The sequence below is a fragment of the Microchirus variegatus genome, assembly GCF_963457635.1.
Source record: "Microchirus variegatus genome assembly, chromosome: 18".
NCBI lineage: Eukaryota > Metazoa > Chordata > Actinopteri > Pleuronectiformes > Soleidae > Microchirus > Microchirus variegatus.
Window position 1 is genome coordinate 12,547,074 of NC_139819.1, and position 25,610 is coordinate 12,572,683.

At 40.1% G+C, this 25,610-nt stretch overlaps 1 protein-coding gene across 1 annotated transcript; it reads right to left on the reverse strand.

Annotated features, from left to right (window-relative positions):
• Positions 1–12,961: 12,961 nt before the first annotated feature.
• Positions 12,962–25,202, reverse strand: LOC310940255 (uncharacterized protein; the record flags this gene model as incomplete). Its single annotated transcript, XM_083905186.1, is given in 23 exon segments — positions 12,962–13,062; positions 14,504–14,553; positions 14,748–14,816; positions 15,075–15,223; positions 16,562–16,684; positions 16,881–16,973; positions 17,883–18,041; positions 18,371–18,483; positions 19,172–19,324; positions 20,300–20,468; positions 20,577–20,771; positions 20,773–20,799; positions 20,924–21,139; positions 22,026–22,145; positions 22,401–22,482; positions 22,632–22,742; positions 23,244–23,296; positions 23,391–23,685; positions 23,767–23,876; positions 23,960–24,108; positions 24,263–24,411; positions 24,966–25,023; positions 25,196–25,202. Coding segments are annotated over 23 exon segments (2,751 nt in total).
• Positions 25,203–25,610: the final 408 nt, after the last annotated feature.

Sequence of the window (25,610 nt, forward strand, 5' to 3'; positions counted from 1 at the left end):
CTTCCAGTTGTGGCTTTCTGTGATCTGATCTGAGGATGCATTCAGGACCCATTTGGGAGCATTCAGACATGTACTTGGTGTGATCTGCCTTCTGATGTTGGAAAGGTTGCTATTGGTGGTGTTTTTACCAGCTTTCTTTCTGAACTTTTGTCTTTTTCCTTCTGTATCAGTTTCACGCAGTTACATGTCGTCCATTTGACGCGCTCACGGATATGTTACCAAATTTGGTGAAAAACGCAATCGCGCTTTTGAGTCAGAAAAGGTCAAAGGTGACATTTCACTGGGATTCTTCATTGCCTTCTGGATTCCGTGGCACTCTAAGCCTCTAAGGGCTGTGTAAGGCTGGAACCAGACACTGGGAATTTTCAGTCATCACACTCTGTATTTACAGACAACATGAGCTGCTGCTTATCTCGAGAGGGTGCTTTTACCCAGAATTCTAGAGGAGAGTGAGATGCCCGTTTAGATACCAGGTTGGTTAATGAGATGAGAAGGCTTGGCTATATATATATATATATATATATATGCCTCCACTCCACCTCAACACAGTCATTCACAAGTCATCTACGGTAGGAGATCTTTTTCTGCAGTCAATCTGAATCTGGAAAACTCTATCCGCAGTCTCATGAATGATCCGTTTTTTCTCGACTGGGGTTTTTATTTGAAGTTCGCTTGGTGGCCGGCGATGAAGGATTCATCCTGCGATAAAGCCTGAAAGGTGAGCACGGTCATTCAGCCCCCTCCGTCATAATCCATTCATAAATAAAGCAGAACAAAGGGAGTACAACTTTTTTTTTCATCCAGGAGCGATATACATCAAGTCGTTTGATGTTGCTTACTGGAAGGAACTGACTGGGCTGGACTCCTCACATTAATGTAATTGAGTGTTACCTCATTGTACTAAGCTTTCGTGGCAATCCCAAAGGATGGGGGGGGGGGGCCTGCAGAAGGGGGGGGGGGGGGCGGCATCTGTTCAAACAAGAGAAGTAAAAAATGCTACAGAAAATCATCAGGGGGGAAGGATAACAGTCAAGTAATGCAGCAACATTGTTTCTGCCAAAAAAAGGGTGGGAGGGTGAAAGAAGGGGTAAAACAGTTCAACCTTTGTATTGGGTCTGTTTTATGTTTGGTCAACAGAGCAATACAGCAATACTTTTTCTGGGACACTGAAGACACACCGCTTTGAAGGGCCACACAAAGATGACTAGGTATTGTGTCTATGCTCATGTATTTCTACGTAAAAGAGGTTCATATTTATAATAAGGCAAGTATTCACACACACACGCAGACAGAGACACACACACACACACACACACACACACACACACACACACACACACACACACACACACACACACATCCTAACAAGGAAGTCTATTTTCCAGCGAGTAAATCATTTTCAATGAGTTCCTCACACTAATGTCTGCTGTGCTGCACAACACAAATCGTTCATTGTGCATGAACATGTTTTTTTTTTTTTTTCACACAATAGTTTTGCACATTCACACAATCTAAAGTGCAAATGTGAGCACATGTTTGGACACAAATCCACAGTCAGTGGTTTGTTTCGTACATTTCCGCACAGACTCAATTATGAAAACTGTATTGTAAAGGTCAGAGGAGGAGAACTTAAGTATACTTACACAGAAATATGATTTTTTTTTTTTTTAAAGCCTTAGCATAAGCCTTTTATATTGGGCGAAGGTCTTAAGCCACCTGGGAAAAGGACGGGGGTGTGTGCGTGCAGAGGAGTCCTCCATTTGTTGCAATCTTCAATCTTACCACTAGATGTCTCTAATGCTTAGACACAGGACCTTGAAATTAAAACTTGTTATTGATGCAGCCCAGGGCAAATATTAACCTTGGGTATGTAAACTTATGGGACATTTTTATTAAAAAATGTACTATTTGTTTCATTGTACATTACTTTTAAGTCTAAAATCTCTCATTAAAAACAACCATGACTGTAAAGATATTGCAAAACAAATCTGTCCTTGACCTCGCTGTAGTTTATCAGCTTTATATGTTGCAATTTTGAGTGTATGGGAAATTAGACCAACTCTGTTATTGAGTTATACTCTCAGTGATTTATAACAGGGATTTTTAAAACTTCAAGTTGCTCAAGCTCAAGATCAAGGCAAGGCTCACTTTGAAAGAGCACTATTACTTTTCAGCGATGACTTAGTATCGTCAGATAGAAAAAAAACAACAAGCGCACTATCATCCAGTCACATCCCATCATCTGTCCTCCCTATCTGCAGCACCCTCCTTGCATCAACACGAGAGAAACAACATTAACACTTTCTGTAAACAGAGCTTGACATGGTAAGCGCTGTCCTCCACCCCACAGGACTGTATGACGCTGGAGCCTGGTACCGGACACTGAGTCACGGCACTTATGAGCCTGAGACGGTCTTTGTGAGGCCACAGACTGATATACAGGCGTAGCTAAGGGGAGTGGAGACTCGCGAGGAGTGGCAGACCTTTTCACTGGAGGTGATTAATGCAAACTCAGGCATCAAGTACTATGGGAGGAGTACACAAGAGTGGATTTATTCCTGGAATAATTCATTCCTCGCTCTCCTTGGTGAGGATCTCAGTGACCGAAAGAACTCACTGTTGCTGACTGTTGATTGATACATTGTAGCCTATACAGTATGTATGCTGTCTGGATTAAAGTAGCTAAATACACACGATACAGTACTTTACACCCAAATTCCACTACTTTTCCATCCATCTATCATCTACCACATTATCCTTCACACGAGGGTCGCTGGTGCCAGTCCCAGCTGACATAGGGCGAAAGGCACGGTAGAGCCAACACACAGAGACAAACAACCATTCAGTCTGACCCTCAGAGATAATCCACACAAACAGTGAAGGCCCTCAGTTGAACCAGGATTCAGGCCGGTGATGTTCTTGCTGTGAGGCAACAGTGCTCGTCACTACGCCACTGCGTGGCCCTGGTTTGGGAATGCTGATTCAGAAGACCTCACTGACGTTTTTCAAGTTTTTAGGAAAAGCAACAAGCCACAATGGCAACAGGCGTATCAAATAAGTCATGGTATACATTTAGCGATTAACACAAGCAGCTTCAACTCATGTATCCCAGCCAATCATTTGGTGTTCTTCAACTCTCTTAGCACTGGACCTGCTCCAGGGAGAAATCTGAGGTTGAAAGCAACATCCTTTTCTGAAACTTGATCAACAAAAAAACCCAACATGTATTGTTTCTGCGTATGTTTTCACATGGTCAGACTGCTGTTTATTTACTCAGCACTGATTAAGTGATGGACAGAACCACATATTTCCTTCGTCTCACACTACTGTAGGTGCGGTTCATTTCCCACTGTTGGGCTGTTCTGTGTAACAGGAGACAGTGTCTCATTGTTCCCGCGTAGGCAGCGAAGCGTTAATTTAAGAATTCGACGAGGCACCGCTGTCACACCACTTGGCACGACGGCCAGAAGAAATCTCAACGATCTCTGTAACGTACGTTTGAGGACGTGCAAAGCACGAACGGCACTTTGAATTCTTCACGGTGAATTTTGTGTATAGCGTTGCTGACCCCAGCCTGAGAAAAGAGTTATGCAACAATGTATGCATTGTGCATGTTGGCACTATATAACAAAGCAATGCAGCCCACAATTTAGCTTCACTCATTGTGTTATATAATGTCATAAGGAAGGATTACAGAAGTAGAATTTCTTTTTTTCATGTAAGGCAAAACATAGCATTGAATTTGACAAATTTGACTCAAATTTGACAAACAGAGAATTAAATGCCAATATTTAAAATGATTAGTCACTGCCTTAAAGCTGCCATATGTAAGAATGTGGCCAAAAACGGTTACTACATTCAAATTCAAAATACAGAGGTCTTTTAGGTTTCGTTTTCTGACGTAACTGGCAACCCGTGGTTGCTCGGCAGCTGAGACTATACTGACTGCAATGATTGGTAGATGGCGGTAGGTGGCGCCACATGTGAAAACGTGATTTCAAAACATAAACATGATTTGCAGTCTGTAAAATATTTTTTTTGAATGCAAATATTTTGGCTGTACTGCACTGTACTGAGTCTCTGTGACATATTAGGAGGATTTTATGGCGAGTTGCTTTAGATTTTTTACATAATGCACCTTCAAAGCTGCAGTTAGGTATTTTTTGTTTTGCTATTGTTTTTATTATGCTCTTTTTTATAATGACAGGAGAAGCATTCACTTGCCAAACTCTGCATGGGCACTTTTTTTTCAGTGGAATCTTATCCTAATCTTACTTTGGATAAGATTACAATTTGACAGAAGTCCAATTTGTGTCAAATTACATTTCTATTGCAGGAAAGAAATAGCAGGAAACCATCTTTGATTTATCCCCAGCATATTATACTCTGGGTCATACAGAGTCTTTTGTTTTAATAAATATAACGAAGGTCACCTCACAAAAGGTTGAGCGGACCTTGACTGCCTGGCACAATAAGGGAATCCTGTCATGCCACACCTGTATTACATCCTGTGCAGAGAGCGTGTTAAAGGATTGCACATTCCCTGCGGTGTATTGTTTTCTCCAGTAACTTCGCTTCTAAAAGGCTATAAGCGACAGAAAGTTAAAAATGGCAGCGATCCCCCCCTTCAGTGGAAAGCCTGCGTGATACCAAACCCTCTGATTTTCTATCATAAACCAAAACATTTCCTTTGCATCACACAAGTTTCCTCCGATTGTTCGAATGAGAAGTCGAAAGTCTCTGGGGGGAAATTAATGCTGCCCTTTTGTTTTGTTGTTGTTAGAAGGAACAAAACAAATAATGGAATGCATTTTGTTTGATGCAAAAATAATGCAATAAACAAATAATCACATGGGTGTCACTCTACAGTTATCATCAATGTGTTGTATCTAAAATATCAGAATAATTACATTCAGTATAACTTTGTTTTTATGGACATGATTTATGAAGTTAAGTATATATAATGAGCGTCAGTATCACTACTACAGTGACAACAGTAGACATATTAGCCTAAGGTTGCATGTGTCAACTAAATGTTTTTCCACATCCTTTTATTTACTCAGTTTTTTTTTTCCTCCAAAGGGGGCTGAGCTTACTCAGATCAGGCCATTGTCTTGCAACCACTTAGAGAGCTGTTTCTTAGACAATGCCTACTTACAGCAGTGTTCTATTTCAATATTCATGTGTCGAATACGAAGAAGATGCAGTACTTAAAGCGCGGATTCCTTAGTGACCGAGCAGACAAATAAAAACAACTAAAACAGAATTGTGCACGTTGCTTTTGAACGGCGAGGCTCATATACGTATTGGCAAAGATGAAAAAGACGGAAGACTGTCCTCATTCATAAGGGCAAGAGTTCAGATTTCACTGTGAGGAAAAAAAGACATCATTGCCACTGCTTAATTAGCCACAGCAAGCCCCAGTTTAGACGTTTCAAAGTGACTCAACAACTACAGTACATCACAAGATGAAGTTTTGGAAATTTGGAAATGCTTGGAAATTCCACAGAGAATTTACCCAGTTCTGGAGAACAGAGCTACATGAGTCACTGACTGAGCTGTCCCGTGAAAACAGGAGGAATCAGAACAGAAGACAAACGACGAGGCACGCAAACGGACAAATCCATTCGGTCCATGTAAGAACTACAGATCTTGCCCCGCAGGCTCTGTTCGCTGGTGCTGAAATACAAGAATCCAGCTACAAAAGTGGTCACACAGTTGTCTGTACTTTCCATCAGATGATCTTTTCCGAAGCATAACATCAGGATTCTCCTCAGAGGTTACAAGAAAACACGTACAACATAACTGAATTTTTGAGAAAATGTCTCATTCACGGCATGTATCATACTGACAGAATGTCTATAAACACTTTATATTGGCTCAAAATTATCTATACCCAAACTGATAAAATTGAGAAAATGGCCAATTAATGTTGTGCAGAAAATAGACAGGATTAAAAAAAAATCCATGCACACAAAGCTAAAGTTTATCAAAATGAACTCACAGCATCAAAAAAATGGTCATAAAGGTTCATTTTTGACAAACTGAACTCAAATGATATGAATTTACATTCATATGTCACTTTTTTTCACTGCTGCATTCAGGCCAGGACTGTGCTGCTGGCAACAAGTGAAATGGCGCGTTAGACGGTTCACTGACGACACTGTAAGTCACTTTGCTGCTATAAATAGGGATCGTCAGCGTTGAAAGAAGGGAAACAGTAGTCTCTCTGTCCCAGCAGTGTTTTCCCCTGTTGTTTGCACAGCAATGCAGTCCAGGGACTTGAACTCAGGCTAATTAGCTAATTCATCAGCCCTTAAGGGCACAACATGTGATTACATCTCATCAACAGGAATCACTTTTCTCTGTAAGAGAACGTGTTAAGAATGAAACTGTAAAAAGGTAACTTGTCACTTTCTATACACAATAAGTGCGTTACCAAAGTAATGCCAGTCTAATCTGTGGTACTTTTTTTCACTTAAAGGGGACATATTATGCAAAATGAACTTTTTAATCATTTCAACCCTTATATTTGGGACTCTGGAGGCCCTATCAGTCAGCAAAGTGTTGTTGTTGACTTCCGCGCTCATTGGGACGCCACGAGACGCTAAATTCCTGGAAATTGTTGCCTCGCGGAACGCCGCTTTGTCTGTAAAACACGCGAGAGTGCTGGTGAAGGCAACAGTATCTGAAAACCAGAAAGTTCTATTGTTGGCTCCACAGTGCAGCACAGAGTTCTACACAAACTTACAGCCTCAGAGGATTTATCTGTCCAGTGGATACATGTTATATATGACGACAATGTGCCTGCTCGAGCCTGCAAATGATCACTTTTCCAAATGCTAACTGCTGTTAGCTCTCAGTAGCCTCTGTGGCTGATGTCATTTCCTGTCCCTTAAGTTTCGTTCTACTTTTTTAAGGTGGAGCTAAAGAGATACTACTAAACAGAGCTTTCTGAACAGGGCTGTTTTGGCAGAGTGATTGAACTGCTGTGGTGCTTCATCTTTATGGTATTTTGACCAAAGCATGTCACAGACATGTTCATTAGGACACCAGGGAACTAGGTTAACTTGGAGAAATAGGGTATAAAATGACCCCTTTAAATATTCTTTTTTTAGAAATAGAATAGAGTTGAGCACCCTTGCCTTCACCACAAGAAGACGCGGGTTCGTGACCCGGCCGGGACAATGTTTTTCTGCATGGAGTTTTCTCCAAGTTCTCCAGTTTTCTCCCACAGACCAAAAACATGCAGATTTGGGGATTAGACAAATTGGGCTCTCTACATTGAGAGTGAATGGTTGTTTGTGTCTTGGACTGGCGACTTGACCAGGGTGTACCCCGCCTTACATGGTGCCCATGTCAGCTCGGATTGGCACCAGCGAGGGTAAAGCAGTAGAAGATGAGTGAGAACAGAATAGAATAGTATTATTGTCCAGGCAAAAATATTCGAAAAAATTCGAACAAAGGTTTTTATGAAGGTAACATTTACAAATGGCTCGTGAACTCATACCGTAAGTGAAGAACCAACTAAGTTCATGGATGAGTGTTCCTGTACGACAGTAAGTGTTTCTCAGCCAAGACAACAGCTGCCATCCACTGTAGTTTAACACTATAAATGGACCAGGAGGCGCTACAGTGTTTTGAGTGTGTGTACATACTGAATCAGCACTATATAAGCCACACACATACACAGCATGGAGGGATTATTATTATCTATTTCAGGTGAATGTATGCTCCTCTAAAACACTGTGTTACCACAGATTTAACCAGTATTATCAGTGATGGAAGTCATAATGCGATTATTTACTTGAGTAAAAGTACCGATACTACAACGCAACACTACTATATTAGTAAAGTAAAGTTATAAAAGTATTATCAATAAAATACAATTTAAGTACCAAAAGTACTTGGGCCTTGCACTGACCCACACCATTCGGTTTTCTGAGTCAGTTTCAACAATCTTTTATAATTGTTGAAAGTGATTCAGCACTATGTAAACATTATTTATTGGTGTCGCTGTGTGTGATGCAGCTCATTTACATACAGGTATCTGGTTTGGTAGGCTACAGTGGCTTCCAGGTGTCTTCCATGAGTCACACGGGGTCATAAGGTCGTAAATATCAACGAATTTGAACAACTACCTCACGCAAGAAACAGGTTTTCTGCAGCGACGGAGGTTTAGCGTGAACAGGACCTCAGAGCTCTTTTTTTTAAACACTAGGAAGAGGAAATAAAACTGTCACTCCTGAATTCTCTGGGTTCTGTTTATGATTCAGTTCAACATCCAAAAGCAGAGCGTGGTATTTGGGCCCGTTGCTCGGTTTCATGTGGGAGACCGTACGAAACGCTGAGCTGAAAACAACACACGGACAGCATTCTGATGCAGGTGTGACTTAAAGTTTCACTCTAATAGACTCCACCGCTGCTGCAGATAAACTAAAGACTGTGTGTTCATGTAAAACAAGCTTACAAAAACAATCCCTCTTTTCTTAGAGGCGGCCCATTCTTCCGCCGTGTTGCCACGACGACCAAGCAACAAACCACTTTCTGCTTAATCTACTGATGCATATATGGTTTTATCAGTGGAGATAAGAGCTGTTTGTTTCCATTAATGCGTTACAAATGAATTCGATTAACAAACAATTACAAACCATGGAAACAAAACACGTGCAGCCCCTTTTTCCATGGTAAGTTACTTTTGCTTTGTGTGTCACCCGTTATCATCATCTATGTTTTTCATTTTCGCCTCAAGCAAAGAACATAGACACACGTGAAGGGGAAAGTTAGTATTACTGTACTTCACCCTTCTTTCACACGAACATTTAATGAATTGTGCTGTTAGTTTGTCTGTCAGTAATGCTGCTACATGTATTAAATGTGAAATAGTTAATATTATGTTATGTTAATATCCTACAGCCATCTTTGATCTGGCTTTACAGATTAAGATTTTTATTGTTAATGTAGTGACTCTCCTTGACACTGCCTCGTGTAGCATCTATAGCAGAGGTATTTCTGTGTGTTTATTTAATTATTTTTTATTATTAATAGATTGATTTTCATCATAAATACATTCATATTCTGAACTATATATCGTCCCGCATCAAAACAAACACTCTTATTTTGAAATTATGTGAAATATCATCATAAATATATAATATTTTTCACTTGACTGGTTCTCTAATGACACTCAGTGGCCCCCAAGGTCATAATTATAAGTTTGAGACCCCTGATCTATAGTATCAATAATGGGACTTTTGTCAATGTGTATGTGTGTATGTGTGTATGCTGGTTCACTGTCACCCAGGGGCTGAAGATGGAGATTAGCTTTGGCTATAATCTTGCATATTTACATCATTAATATGCACTGTCCCATTATAAAATAAACAAATAAATAAAAATAAACTCCTGTCCTGGCCACTTGAGGTAAACAGAGCCATCATCAATGTGATCAGCAACACATTTTCTTTCTCGACAGACAGTTTCACGTGAGCTTTTCCACTATATGGAAAACAGAGGAGGGCGAAGGGGCGGAGGCGAGGCAAGAATAGACCAACTTGTTACACTATATCACAGTAGGCATGTGCAGACTGCGTCTTAAAATGGCCTCTGTGCTGCTTCATTTAGAGTTGCAGTGCATGGATGTAAATGTCAACAGACAGCAGGCTGATGTGTAGAGTTGATGTGTAGAGTTGATGGGGTAATGAAACAGGAACTGCTCTATTTTTTTTTTTTTACATACCACAACTTGGGGCGGTTCTTGCAGGATTTCTTGCATTATTCCCGTTCACAGGAGGTCAAAAGGTTTCTGGGAATAAAAATAAATTTAATTTAAGGCAAATTTAAACAAATCCTTCTTGGAATTAAACTGAAGTATTCATCAAGGACGTGTGGAGCTGTTGGTCATCCTACAGTATGAACTTGTGTGGAAGCTTATGTCATTTAAAAAAAAAGAAAACTAAAAGGTTTACTCAAATGTCTGAGAATACAAATGATAGAAAGTTGAATTCAAGCAGAAATCAGGTCAAATGAAAGTGTAAATGACTGAGTTTCTCTTAGCAGCCTATATTATTATCTTATTATATTTTATTCCTTTCCAGAAGAAAATGGTAAAACATTAAAAAACAAAACAAAAAAAACCCATAGTAAATGGAATATGATGCCTTTCCTCATAAGGAAAAATAGAATAAAGGGCATCAACACTGCTCATAATGAAATAGAAACAGAAATGTAATCTTTCTTCATTTTTGTCTACGCCAAGGGTTTGTTTTTATGATTCTGGAGAATGCTGACACTGTGGGAAAGTGTGTCTCACAGAGTGTCTTCTATAGTTAGTGTTATTTTTAGTCAAAGGAAACAATTTCTGTAATATTTGACCTATTTTTATCAATAATTGTCAGTTAACATAAAACACTAAACACACACACACAGCAGAGAAAATAACAATGGTCTTTTTCCTTTAGGTTTGTTTACGTTCTGGTCTTTATAGGATGTTTTTACTTACTGATACTGGGAAACCTTTTCCTGACTATACTATTTTTGTTGTTATTTATGTACTGATGCACTTTTTTTTAATATAAATCTGCAGGTACAAGGAGAGATTGCAAACCAAGTATCTTAAAACCCCAACAAACAAGCCTTCCTCAGTCAGCGGCGGCCGCTTTGCAAATCTCTGCCTGGATGACTCCGGCGTCAGCTTGTCATTCTCGTCTGTGACCCAGGGATGCGTCTCGCCACCCATTCTCCACGCCACTCCGAACCACAGCTCCACTCAGAGGCCGAGAAAGAAGATCAATAAAGAGCACGCTTGCTTCTCAAAGCAGATGACTCAAAAGCAGATCCGCAGAGAATATGTGACCGCCGTGGAGGAGAAACTCAAAAAGCATCCTTTAGCTATGTACCCCCATTACAAGGATCACATGACTCCAGAGGTAAGAGGATTATTAAATGTTGAGAACGGAGAACAGTGGAGGAAAATATTTCAAAGATTCTAATCTCTGCTCTCTCCAGTTATTTGATAAGGTGGCATCTGTTTTGGATCCAGCGATGCGTGTAAACAGCACATCTTTAGTTCTTACTCCTACAGCAGACCACAACGAGGAAGACGAGAAAAACTGTACAGAGATAAGAAAGGAAGAAGTGAACGCAGGAAAACCAAAGACAGATGCGGATAAAATGCAAGTATACTGCACACTGGATTGAATTGATATAATCTAATTACTTTGTTTTAATACTCAAATATAAATACAGTCTCTGTCTGTCATAACAGCATCCCTGATGTCCAAAGCCCAAGGACCAGAAACCCAATTCAAAGGAAACAAGATCAAGAAAGTTACAAAGTGAACGCACTGAGCAAACAATGAGGGAATGAAATTAGCCACCAGACGTTTCACCAAATGGTTAGTTCCTCTGCTAAGATCAGGTTTATCGTTTGTCCAGCTTCAGACAAGAACAAATATAAAGTTAAAACAACGCCACAAACAGACATGTTTGACTCCTTCAGGATTGAAGAGAGGTGTGAAAGTGAATGTGCCTCACAGGGAGGTTTTCACAGTGGCCTTCCACATTCTTCATCACCAACACCAACTTTTCCTCATTCAAGTGAAGAATGACAACAGAGTAGCTTCTTATCCCAGTCACGAACAGGAAGCTTAGCCTTTAGGCCAAATGTAGTTTTAAGATGAATGTTTTATATTTGATTAATGCTCACGAGAAATGTGCTTTCTGAAAGATTCCAAACATGAACATGAGGCCATCCAGGTAAAAAAAAAAGAAAAAGGCAAGACTATGTATTTTAATTAAAGACAGGTCTTTTTAAAAAACGTTTAAATACAGGCGTGATGTTTGATGACCACATTGTGTGTGTCTGTAAACAGAATTTAAACACAGGAAATGGTGGGCAAACAGTGTGTGTACACAACGGTTAAATACAGGAAATGGTGTGAAAATTATTCTGTCATCCTGGGGTAATCAGGTGATAGCACATTTAGGAATAAGAAGTAAAAATAATATCTTGAATTTCTGAATATTTTCAACTACCTACAAGATTCCCTGATCATAAATATGACTGTACAGAATATGCACTGATCTTATCAAAGTAATATAGTCTACATGAATCAGCCACATCATTAAAAAGGCTCTAATGTGTCTGATCCTATTATCTTTTGACTTAAATCCAACTTTAAAGCCACATTGTTACCGCTTCAGTCTGAAGTCTGTCAAAACAGGGTTTGGATAAAAGATTAAAAATCAAGTGACCAGTTTTTAATGTTGTGGCTGATTTGTTTTAATATGATTCAAAACACCTTTTTCCTTTAGAGATTTCTGTAAAAAACCCATTCTTCACGTCCTACTTCATTTTGGCGAGTCTCCTGCAAGACAAGAAAAAGCAATTCAATTAATTCTAAAAAGGTATAAAATTACAGATTATGATCGATCAAAACACGCAGGCCCTTTAACAACAAGACCCTATTGCTGCAATTGATTTCAGTTGCCTTATTATAACATCGTCCCGGCACCTTGTGTGTTATGACATTTGTTGTCCAAATCAATCCAACATAATGGCCCGTCCGCTTTATCGCCCGTTATCGATCGACTGTCAGTATTTGACTTCTTGTGCGAGTGTCACCCAGCTTTAACTTCACATTAGCGGAGGACAACTGCACTGTCACTAAACTGAACTGATTCAGTGTCATGAGAAAAATCACATGAACGACTATCTGCGAGAACAGGTGGCTCTGGTTTAAAGGGATGTTCTCATACCACGCATGGAATGGGTGTTTCCTCTTTTTTCTACCAGCGTTATCTAATCACGCACTGATGTGTGCTCACAGCCAAGTGTATCACACAGTGTTCACGGGGATGTGATAAATCTTGAAAGTAAAAAAAAAAAAAGGATCAACAATATTAGACTCTTACTGGAACGAGGAGCCAGCCCAGCCCAGTCTGTTGTGTCGTGTCAGTGTCAGATGTTTGGGTTGGAGGTCAGGAGGGAGTGGACGGGCGACCTGCGGCCCAGTGAGATGAACTGCAGGAAGGATGTCGCAGGACTTGATGCAACGCAGCCTGGATAAATCATCATCTCCATGTTAGAGGAATAAATACGGAAATTGGCAAAATACAGTTTGGTGTACTGGCTGTACCTTCTGTAAGGATGGAACAAATGTATTATTAGCTTCTCTCCAGTGTTCCGTTTTTTTAAGCATGTATAAAAAATATGGCTCAATGATGCACCGCAGCCATAGTTATCATGACTCTTTCTGCTGTTGCGATATAAAAACCCTCCCTAGACAGCTGAGAGGTCTTTGTCTAACCCTAACCCACAAATACGTCTCGCCTGGATACAAAAACAAGCAGAAAAGCTCTGCTACTTTATTAAAAATTCACAAAGATGATTAATAGAGATGAAAGTAAGGTGCCGTGGGGTTACAGCAGGTACCTATGGCAAGCAGTAGACAATTTATTTCTACGTCATTTTGACTTGTAAAAAGGTGAATTACACTACCGTTCAAAAGTTTGGGGTCATCTATACAATTTGTTTGTGTTTTCTATTAAAAGTCACACTTTTATTCATCAGAAGAGTTGCAAAACGAATAGAAAATATAGTCAAGGCATTGACAAGATGAGAAATAATGATTTTTATTCAAAATAATGATTTTGCCCTTTAGTCAAAGAACCAGGAAAACTGTTTTCAGCTGTGCTATCATTGCACAAGGGTTTTCAAGGGTTTTCTAATCATCCAATAGCCTTCTAACGCGATTAGCAAACACAATGTACCATTAGAACACTGGAAATAGGCCTCTATACACCTATGTACATATTCCATTAAAAACCAGAAGTTTGCAGCTAGAATAGTCATTTACCACATTGTGATTAATTTAATGTTATATTCATTGAAAAAAAACGTGATTTCCCTTCAAAAAAATAAGGACATTTCTAAGTGACCCCAAACTTTTGAACAGTAGTGTATCTGAAAATGTAGTATTGACAAAAGATGTCACAAATATCCACAATAACTACAAGTAATATTAGCCGCAATGAAATTACGAATAGTCAAAATGACGTCACAGATATCTGTAATGGTAATTCCAGATAGTCAAAGTTGCCGATTAAATGTTAAAAAGGCTTGCCATAGGTACCACTGAGAGAGAGAGGGAGAGGGGGATGGCAGGACTGTATTGTGTGTGGCTCCCTCCAAAAGACACACCCCCAGTGTCTCAGTGCATGTAAAATGTATAATTTGGCAAGGTAATTAGTCATAGATTTTCTTGTAAGGTGACAAAGTCATGGAAGTTTTTTTTTAATCACTTTACAAATACTTTAAAATACTGAATATTCATTGTCCTGCAGTTTGCCTAATAATCATTGGTGGTGTCATATCATGTCATGGTCTCATATGTCACATGAGAATAGTAACATAGCATATAAATCCATTTGGGGCAAAGACATTGTCAGACATGGTTTTGTTGGGCTGAACATAAATGACAACGTGCTTAAGGGAACTCACTCTTACTGATGGTTTCCTTGTTGATCCTACTCCCATCCAGTTCTGCTTTCCTAAGGAAATGCGTACAGAGAGCGCAGACAGACAGACAAAAATTACATCACAGTGCACTGTCTGCAGCACTTAGCAGTACTTTGAGTGTTGCATGAGGAGGCAAAAGGTCACAGGGGCAGATGGTGTAACTGAGTCAATACCTCACAGCATTTAAACCAACAGGTCATTCAATGAGATGTTTGATTTTCCCTACCGGTCACTGGTTTTTCTTCTCAACCTGGTGCACCCTTTCACTTCCACAGCCTTGTCAGCGCTGCTGTGACTGCAGGGAAACATAAAATATAAAGTGAGACCGTACACCACAGGGTCCATAACATAAAACACCGTATTAGCTCGCATGTTGCTTTTGTGGTGCATTACAGTGAAACTGTGAGGTCAATGAAAGCATGTAGCTTCCCTTCTCCTAGCCAACAGTGACTTCCTGCTCACTTAGAAGGATCACATGATTTTCAGATGGGATCTAAGCTGGCCTAAGAACAAAGTTAATCCTTGCAGTGTGTAGGAACAGAACTAGACATACAATGAAGTCCTGTGCACTCTCTCCGGTGCAGACCTCCTCCTGTGGAGGCTGGTACTGGTGTTGCCGTTATCGGTGTGTGGTCTGCGGTTCTCAGAAATCACAGCTCGCAGCTCCTTGACCAGAGACCTGAGCTCTTGGGTGAGGCTCGCCTACAGAAAGACAATGTTATTGCAGCAGCTGATTAAATTAGAGGGAATTATAACAGACGAACCGAAACAACTCTGTGTATGTACACTATCGTTCAAAAGTTTGGGGTCACTTAAAAATGCCCTTATTTTGGAAGGAAAATCACTTTTTTTTCAATGAATATAACATTAAATGAATCAGAAATACACTCTATACATTGTTTAGGTGGTAAACGACTATTCTAGCTGCAAACGTCTGGTTTTTAATGGAATATGTACATAGTTGTATAGAGGCCCATTTCTAGTGTTCTAATGGTACATTATGTTTGCTAATCACTTTAGAAGGCTATTGGATGATTAGAAAACCCTTGTGTAATGATGTTAGCACAGCTGAAAACAGTTTTACTGGTTCTTTGACAAAGCGACAAAATTATTATTTTGAATAAAAATCATTATCTCTAATCTTATCAATGTCTTGACTATTTTTTTCCTCTTCCTATTCCTTTTGCAACTCTTTTGATGAATAAAAGTGTGACTTTTAATGGAAAACACGGAAAAAAAATGTTTTATTGGTGACCTCAAACTTTTGAACGGTAGTGTATTAAGTCAACAAATACAAACACTCATTGGCCACTTTATTAGGTACACGTGTTACTCATTGATACAAATATCTAAATCAGCATGGCAGCAACTCAATACAGTTAGCCGAGCAGACACGGTTAAGACGACCTGCTAAAGTTCAAACAGAAAATCGGAATGAGAAAAAAAGGGGGGGATTAAAGTAGCTTTGAACGTGGCATGGCTGTTAGTTGCCAGACAGGTGGGTGTGAATATTTCAGAAACTGACAATCTACTGGGATTTTCACACACAACCAGGTTCTTACAGAGAATGGTCTTAAAAATAGAAAATATCCAGTGAGAGGCAGTTCTCTGGGGGGAAAAGGTCAAATAAGAGGTCAAATAAGAATGACAAGACTGTTTTGAGATAACAGAAAAGCAACAGTATAATGCTTCAAACCTCAAAGCAGATGTGCGACAGGAGCAGAAGACCACACAGGGTGCCACTCCTGCTACTTTATTAAATATCCTGCGTGCCTAATAAAGTGGCCAGTGAGCTTAGAACAGTGGTATGACACAATAACAATAAAACTAACCAGTGTGTCATCACTGTACTGAGAAAATGCTCTCCCTGGTTCCTCTTCTTACCACAGGAATGCAACGATGAGTGTGTTTCTGATTAAAAGGACTGAGCAGATGTGCTGAGCTTGTGTCTGAGCAGCCAAATAAACAAGAATTCACAGATGCACTTGATGGGCTGGAACTGTAGGAGATAAGCCAGATGTGTGGAGTTTTTGACCGCACCTTAATCTGAGTGTTGGAGGTGGGCTGGGAAGAGGGTGAAGCACTGAGTGCTGATGAATTCAGGGAATCCAGGTCTGGTGGAGGTACTTTAAGTGCTGTGTGCAGAGGCTGACCTTGGAGTTCCTACAGAAAAGAAAAAATAAGGATTTTATATCGTCTTTTAGAGGACACTCAGTTCTCTTTAAGGACTTAATTTGACTATAAATATACCGTATTTCTATCAAATGTGTGAGAGAAGCTTAGCATATAGCATCTAAATGAAATATGGGTATTTTTAACCACAGCGGGTGGAAAAACCATATTTCTGTGTCAGCTTTACCTTCAGGTCGAGGGCATGTTGGAGTTTCAGACGATAAAACTCCTGCTCCTGCAGCTGGATGAAATCTTGACAGTCTGCAAAGCTTTCTGATATCTACAGGATACAAGATTTTATTTGGAAAAACGTGATAGTGATCGAGATGGACAGGAGGAGAAATAAATTGACTTGGATAACATTAGTATTTATGCTGTAAGACATACATTTTTCTTTTTTGTTTTGTTCCGTCACCCAGAGACGAGTCAAAAGGAGGAACATCATGCTCCGACAGGGGCAAAGGGCCTAAGTAAGGAAGTACGGTTTCTTTTGTTATTCGCTTTAAAAGGCCAGGTGTGCTTGTACAAGGGTCATGGCTATTTAAATCAGGAAACAGGAGAAGTGAACGATTCTCTGCCGCGGAGATGGATCGGCTCAAGCGCTAGGTGGAGGTGCGGGAACAGAATAAATGCAGATTAAAAAGAATGGTTTAGGGAACTGCCCCAGTCAGGTTTGAAGGACATGTAGCGTCGGCACTACTCTGTGAGACTCTGTCTGCCCGTTATTTCGATTCTCAGCTAAATCAGCAGCAGCAGACAGGTTTACTCATGGGGGGGAAGAAGAGGCAGATATACAGCAACAGATATGAATCCTGAAACCTCACTGTTCAGATCTCCATGATACATGTGTGTGTCTGTGCACTTCTTATGCACAGGACGGGGGGCTGCAAGTTAGGCAGCCAACAACCCCCCTGTGCTAATGGGACCAGGTTTTTGTTGGTCAATGGCACAGTGGCTTTCTGCTGCATCAAAAATAGCAATGTGCTGACAATGTGCCCAACTGCACCTCATTTTAAAACCAATACACCGTTGGGTGCACTTGCTAAGTGCATTTGCTACCCTACAGGACGTGGGCACTAGGTGTGAAAATGTCAACTGGGTCAGTGGGAAACTGTAAGAACGAGAAGTTTCAGCCTGAAGAAAAAGTTTGATCTTGTTTCCATTATATTCAAGCTTAAGTAAGAGTAACCTTGTGAAGGATTGCCTCCAGTTTGCTGATCCGTTCCCGTAAGTGTTGGTCTTTGGAACGAAGGGCCTCCAGCTCATTGGCAAGTTGTTTCTTCTCCTCCCTGACAAAGGTGAACTCCCGGAGCTGACGATGGTGCTCCAGGTTCTGGTACCGTTTCTCCTGGACAACGAGAACAACATAACATGAAGCACATCACTCGAAAATGTATTCATATTTATTTAAAACTGAATATTTTTCTTAATAAAGTAACTCAAAAGAGCTGCTCTACTTTGAAGGTTCAGAAATTGTTCTTTTTTTCATAATAGGATGTTAGTGAGTAGAAACACTGAGATCCCAATGAGTAACCAAGTGTTTTGACCAAAGGAGAATAAAAGAAGTGACAAACTAAAAACTGTAGTCAAATTACTTGGAAAAAAGGGTTTAGATTTAACTGGACCGGAGGGAAACCAGTAAATGATATACAGTGACATGGGAACATTGTGTTACACCTGGTACAGCTTGTCCATGGTCTCCTCTAGATGTTGGATTTTGCCCTGCAGAGAGTCGACCTGCTCTCTTCTGGCCGTGATCTCTTTCTGCATGTCCATGGCAACTTGGAGGCCTAAAGAGGAGACAGAGAGAGAGAATGCAGGAAAATCAGACACCAAGAACATAACATAATGTTGCAAAGCTGCGTTGTCTTTGTTGTGTTTAAATTACTTTAGGAGGATATGTGTTGTGGTTTAAGGTTTTGAATTCATATGTTGTTATTGCTCATGATGTTTTACTTTTTTGAATAGGTTTTGTTTTGTAAATGTTTTTTTATTCAAATGTTAACGCTGTAGTAAGTAACTCACATATATAGGAATGTCTGTTGCATTCAAACCATTGTCAAATGAGTTCACACTATGCTGATTACACCTAATTGCTACACAATACTCCCTCTGTGTTTCCGAGTATAGCAGTGTTTTGTTTTTGAGCTGCCCAGAGACATTTTTCAGCAGATTTTATGTCACAAATGACAGAGGGAAGTTAGAAGCAAACTGCGACGCTGGTATAGCAGTGAGTGGTTAGAATAAGGAACTAGATTCCCACTAAGCTCTGCGGGCTAGGGACGCTAGCAGTGTTGGCAACAGATGTTACACATTGGAGTTTTAAGATGTTGTCCTCTGCTTCATTGTGGACAGACTCTGTCAGCATTCAAAAATGTCATTATGTTCCACCGTTTTCGCTCTTAATGAGGGGATTTTTGGATGTTTCTTAGTGCAAAAGGTCTTTTAATTAAGTTGGAATAATCAAGCAGATCTAACCGTGTCCATCTGCTCCTTCCAGTGTCCTCAAGGTACTCCTGACCTGGTCCAGCTCATCACACGTGGTCCTCAGCTGACCCTGAAGCCTCAGCACTGCACCTTCCTGCTCAACGTTCTTACAGCTGTGGAACCGTTGCTGCTCCTCATGCTCCTCTGAAATCGTGCCCACAACAACACATACGTTACATCCACAGGGAGACGCACTCTTTAACACATAACCAAACATGTGCAGCAATGGAAGGGCTTGGTTGACAGTGTAAACATACCAAACACAGTTCGTTGTTTTTCTAACCCAGCAGGACAAGAAGATCATTTGATTTGGTGGAAAAAAAAAATCTGAGACCTGAACTCTTTGTAGAGCTGTGCTTCAACACCCAGTTACACTCATCTGCTGTTCACAGGTAACACAAATCCTTGTCTTCTTGCATAAAGGTGAAAGTCAGTATGTATGGTAATACTATACAGTCCAGTCATATTATGTGAAGCTTAATAAACACATTAGTATTTGCTAATATCCAGAGGGACTAACAAAGAGAACAGTGGTCTATTCTTTGTGAATAGACCACTGACTTTGTGTGTTTCTTTCTTACATTTTGAAAGAAACACAGCTTAACCCATAGAACGGCTGTATACAGAGGGTATAAGACTAATATAGTGTCTTATATCCTTTATTTCAGCACAACACTGGCAATCTGATGAAAAAAAAAAAAAATCCACACTATATGAACACACCTGAGCAAAAAGTAAAAAAGTAATGTTTAACATCGAATTGAATTTTTGAAATTTGGAAATACGACACAGTTCACGAGCCAACAAAAAGATAAGAAAAACAATCTATATTGTGACTTCTGCACAATTATTGCTACTTTATATCACTACTTAAAATATGATATAAAAGTAATCTTTTATAAAATATATAAAATGAATATTGATCTTAAGTGGCTTTAAAATGACTTAGCTAGAAATGAGGATTGAGTTTTGTAATTGCACAAACATTTTGGTCAATGTTCTTGTCTTATTATTCATTTGAACTTGAGCTCTACTTCTTTATCTCCATGGTTTGGGTGTATGATAGATAATGGTCTTCTCCTATGATATACATTTGTTAAAGCTCAACTAGTCACTCACTCATAAGACTGAGCAACCGTTTGTGCTGTTTTTCCAGCTGGGTGGCGATCTGCTGTTTCTCCAGAGTTTCCTCCTGGACATGCTGCCTTTGCTCAGCCGCAGACGCCTGTAGCTGGCGCTTCTCATGCTCTGCAGTAGCCACATCTGACCTGCTTTGGTCCAACTCAGCCTGATCAGCAAATTGACACAGGAGGAATAAATAAAGTAAGTTGGCAATGACATGGAGACATGGAGAAGTCTGTGAGGTATGGAGAAAAAGTAGAGTGTCATCCCTGACCCTGATATGTTGAATCTCCAGCTTGTGCTGGTTTAGCCGGTTGCTGAGGAGACTATTCTGATGATGAAGGTTGTCGATGGTGTGGCTGTGCTGCGCCGCCATCTGAGCGCCACTCTCCATCTGCAACCGCAGACTGTCTATCAGCTTTTCTCTGTCATCCAGCTTCAACCTAAGCATCTCTCCTTCTCCCTGCAAACAAACAAGTGTGGCACTGAGAATGATGCTGTAAAAATCAGTTTAGCTTCATTATAATGGGCCACAAAGCAGTTAGTGGGTGGTAGTTTAATCACAGTATAATATAAATGGTATGTTTCAGAACTCTGTGACAGTGATGCATGGCTTCTTACCTGCTGAGCTTCTTGCTGGCGGAGCTGAAGTTCATCATCTTTTTCCCGCAGGAGTTCCTGGGCTTCCCTCACCTCCTGGGTCCTTGCATCCAGGAGAGCCTGTAAGCATTTTTTCTCCTCTTCACCTCTGCAAAGCTGCTCCTTGGCCTCCACCAGCCATCCTCTCAGGGCCTTTACTTCAACCTGGAGCTCACACTGCTGATTTTTACTGCAAGTCTGGAGGATTTAGCAGAAGGTGGACCAAAAAAACAGTGAATGTTTTGAAACTGTGCGGAAAAATTATCACATTCATCATTCTAACTGACCAATCGTGGCACCTTTATCAGGCACCTTCCTGAACAGTTTCAATTTGTTCTGCATGTCCACGGGTTAACAGGGAACTTGACCTGCTCATTTAATGACTGTGTCTTAATTAAGCTCAACCAAAGACATAATGTTTGGGATTTTAGCAAGATAGCTACAGCACCAATGTTCTTGAAACTTGGTGGGAGGGTAGGGCTCGGCCTGATTTATAACCGATGGATACAGGCATACATTTTTCTCTTTCTCAAAAATAGCAAGAGAGGGAGATGTTGTACGCGTCAGCAGAGGTATGCACTCTCTGAGCACTTCTATCAGTGCCAACAAGGTGCAACATTTGGTCTTTACTTTCACATGACGAGCAGAAAACAAAAATTAAACAAACTTTATAACAGCCAAATGAAGGAGCTAACAAAAATCAGCCTATGTCACTCTTGTCCTATGGTTGCCATGTACTTAAAAGAGACGCTACAATATGTTATACTATACTACCTCACTACAGGACAAAAAAAGTCTTACATGAACATATTCAAGGTCCTTAAAAGATCACAGCAGCCATGTCATCTCAAGGGCGTAAAAACTTCATGCTCCTTTCAGTCGTTCAGTGCTTTGCTCGTTTGACAATCCACGCACTTGACTAAAACTCACCTGCAAATGCTAAATTAAACCTTACACAAACAAACTGTGTTGCCTCTTTGATTTAATACAGCTTGATACAATTCCAATTGACAATAATCAATCAAACATCAACTTGACACTTTTGAGACAAATTGCTTGTATGTATTCATGTGTTTTGCAGCACCTTCAGCTGGCCAAGCTGGAACTGAAGCTCCTCAAACTGTTGCAATGTTCGCTCCCGCTCTCTTTGGGCTTCCACCAGCTGAGATTGAACCTGAAGGAGTTGCTGCTCCAAACAATGAACCTATATACCAAAAATACACAATTACAAAAGAAAAATACATGTTCTTTCTTACATTAAAAACTACAGAGCATTCATCTGTGTTGCTACATCACATTCTTTACATTAACAACAGCACATGTGTGTTAACTCCACAAGATGGTTATCTTTGTGCCCCGCGAAGTAGATAAAAATAGTTGGTTAATATTAACATTGAGCAGCCTTGGTGCCCCATTGCTTACATTACTGCTCATAATATTATTGTACAGTTTCTCTTACCTTATCTTTATAGTTGGTTAGAGCTGACTCAAGTTCACTGACCTGACACTGGTTCAGTGAGGTCTGTCTTTCTGCAAGTTTCCTAGGCACAAACAGGATGTATTCTTTTTTACAAACATTCATACAAGGATCCATATAATCATCATTGTATGGTAATAAAATAGTAAACCTTAGACTGCAAACCTCCTCAAATAAAAAAGGCCTGAAATTAAATCTGGGAGCAATACTTACCGGAGCAGCTCCAATTTGACACCCACGCCGAAACAGTCGTCGTTCGATGAGCTCAGTTTGTCAGACAACAGTGCCATCTCCTGGCAAAGAGTCGCAATCAATTCTTTCATTCTAAGAGGAAGCAACACAGAGAGAGAGTTGTCACCAACACAACTGAAGAAGAACACAATCATCACCTCTGCCAAGGAGGTTATGTGTTTGGCTGTCTGTCTGTGAGCAGCTTGTGAGATGGGGGACTGTAAGATCATAATGCTTTGGTGGAGCTTCACTGTTTCGAGTGCTTTCTTTAATTTGATGTGGAAGAAGTAAGCAGCAGTGCTATATGTGGCACCAATAGCAAAGTAGACTAGCAACCTATACTGAGGTCAGTGACTATAAAATGTAAAAAAGAAAAAATGCACTTTATACATGAGAGAGAAATAATGTCCAAATCCCTTTGTGTGTCAATGAACAGTCAAACACTGAAATATATACTGCAATCATATAATGACAAAGAAATCAGCAATTCCTTTCACTTAAACTGGAAATAAACTATCAATGTATTATTCTTAATGTTGAGTCATTGTGTCTGTTCATGAAATGCTTAATCATTGTACCTCTGCATTTGATTACCTTTGCTTTTGCTCATTTCCACTGCAGTCATCAGTCTCTAGATGTCCCATTGTCTGCAAAAAAAAATCACATGAAAAGCTGCATTAGATATTAGACGCATATCTAAATTACATTGATCACGATCGGTAACTGACAACTAGTATTTACCAAAAACATCATCTCCTGTATCTGATCTCTTTCATCTGAGGATGGCAGTCTTGACTGAGCAGCGGTGTTCTGATTGCTGTCAGAGCCATTTCCACATTGTTTCTTGTCAGATAACATTGACGAGTAAGTCTCCTTCATTAACTGTTCCAGTGTCTCTACTTTCCTGCTAAGCAGCGACGTCTCATCCTCCGTGTCCTGCAGCTTCTGGTCCGTGGCCCTTTTGATGTTCTGGAGCTCTTCTAACATGCACAGCATCTGCTCCATCTGATCAACGTGTTTCCTTGAATCCCTCAATCTACAAAATAAAAGATTAGTTGGGTTGTGGAGATTTTACATGTGTTCTTTATTGAAGTAAATATATTATGATTGTGTTTACCTGAGGTCAGACACGACAACATTGTCCATTTGGACTTGATGCAGCTTAGTCTGCAGGTTCTCTATGGCTTTGTGCAAACTGAATGTCTCTTGTTCAGGTTGATCATGTGTCTGTTTTTGAAAAGAAGCATGTCAATTGTGTACATAGCATCTGAGAAGTTTCATGGCTGAAATATAAGCATAACCTTGCTTACTTGCAAGTCAGGCAAGTGTTGACAGTCATCTATTGCATTATCTAACTCATCCTTTCGAGGAGCACTGGTTTGCCTTTGAAACACATCCTGTTTTGAAAGGTCCAGACCATAGTCCTGAGGCTGATTATTAAAATCCCCCGGTGTGTCATCTATCAACAAAACAGAGGACGTTTAAAATAAGCACTATGCATGTTGTCAGCATTAAGGGTAGGTGAAATTGATTTTTGGATAACATTATTTTCCATCTGTCTGTCTTTCTGCTGCTACATGAATAGCGTGTTAGGTGAGACAACTTGTACTCACAGACTTCAAACCTGTAGTTGTGAAAGCTTTGTCCAGGTGAGGTGTTGATGCCATATGTGCATCCAAACCTCTCCAAGGCTAATTTGGTTGCATTTTCCACTTCTTCTTGAAGCCTTTGGGTTTCCTTAGTTCGCCTGCCAAGTTCCTCACTGCCAAGACATATTAAACATTTTACAGAAATGTAATTAAAGCCTTCAAGCTGTTGTTTTTGTATTCAGGGGTTTTTCTAGTCGATGCTTATTGAGGGGATTTGTGATAGAGTTGGTACTCTGGAGACTCTGGTTTGGTAGCACTTTGAGGACTGAGAGCAGGAGACAGAGAGGTGACCTAAATGTAGTTTAAAGATTACTCATTGGGCATACAGGTAGATCAGTGGATTATAATTATGTGTGTCCAATGTAATCCAAACTTCCTATCTATCAATTCAAATAACAAATATTGTTGGTAAGTGAATGTTTCAATGTTTGGGGGGACTATCTAATTGCCATTTAAATTTGATTTGGGATGTCATTTATTATGTCCAGTTTCTGTTCTTTATCCACCGTGCTAATAGATTTGAATTTGGAACATTTTTCCAAACAATCTTTTACAGTGCAATAGTTATGTCATCCACTAATGGCACACATTCTATTGTTTTACACTTGAAAACGATTCACTTTGCAGCCCTAATCTTCACAGCAAGAAGGAAGGTAAGTAACGTTACCTCAGTTCATCCAGTGTCATGCTGTTGAATCTCAGCAGAGGAGATGTGTCGTGAGGCTCTGTAAAGTTAAACAGATTAAATGTAGACAGAATATGAACCTGCTTTAAAAAAAAATCATTCTTACATCTGAAGCTAACTTGGCTTACCAGTTTCTCCTGCAGTTGCTGCTTGTGTTAGTTTGTCGTGCTTAGATAAGGATTCAAACTTTAAAACGGGAGCATCATAAATACCTGCCATTGCAACAGGAAATGCCCAAGTTCCTGGGCTCGGGGAGCTGAATCCTCGATAACATCTGAATTCACTTCTACAACGATGCCATTTGTGAAACAAGTACAGTCAAACAATGAACGAGCTAAGCTTTACAAAACAGCCAGCAACCAAAGTGTCATCACCATGGAAACAGCCCGAAGCTAACTGCTAGCATTCTGTCGTTAATAAATAGATACATTTTAGTGAAGAAGTTGGACAAAATTGCCAGACTGGCGCCTTTAGTTGTAAAATAAATGCTCTTATATACGAATATACTGCATTTACGAAAAAGGAAGCGTTAGCGCCGAAACTTTTGTTTCCTGGTCTCTTCTTCTTCTTCTGTTAGGTTGGCGGTTTGAAAGTCGGCATGACTGTTACCGCCACCTACTGGACTGT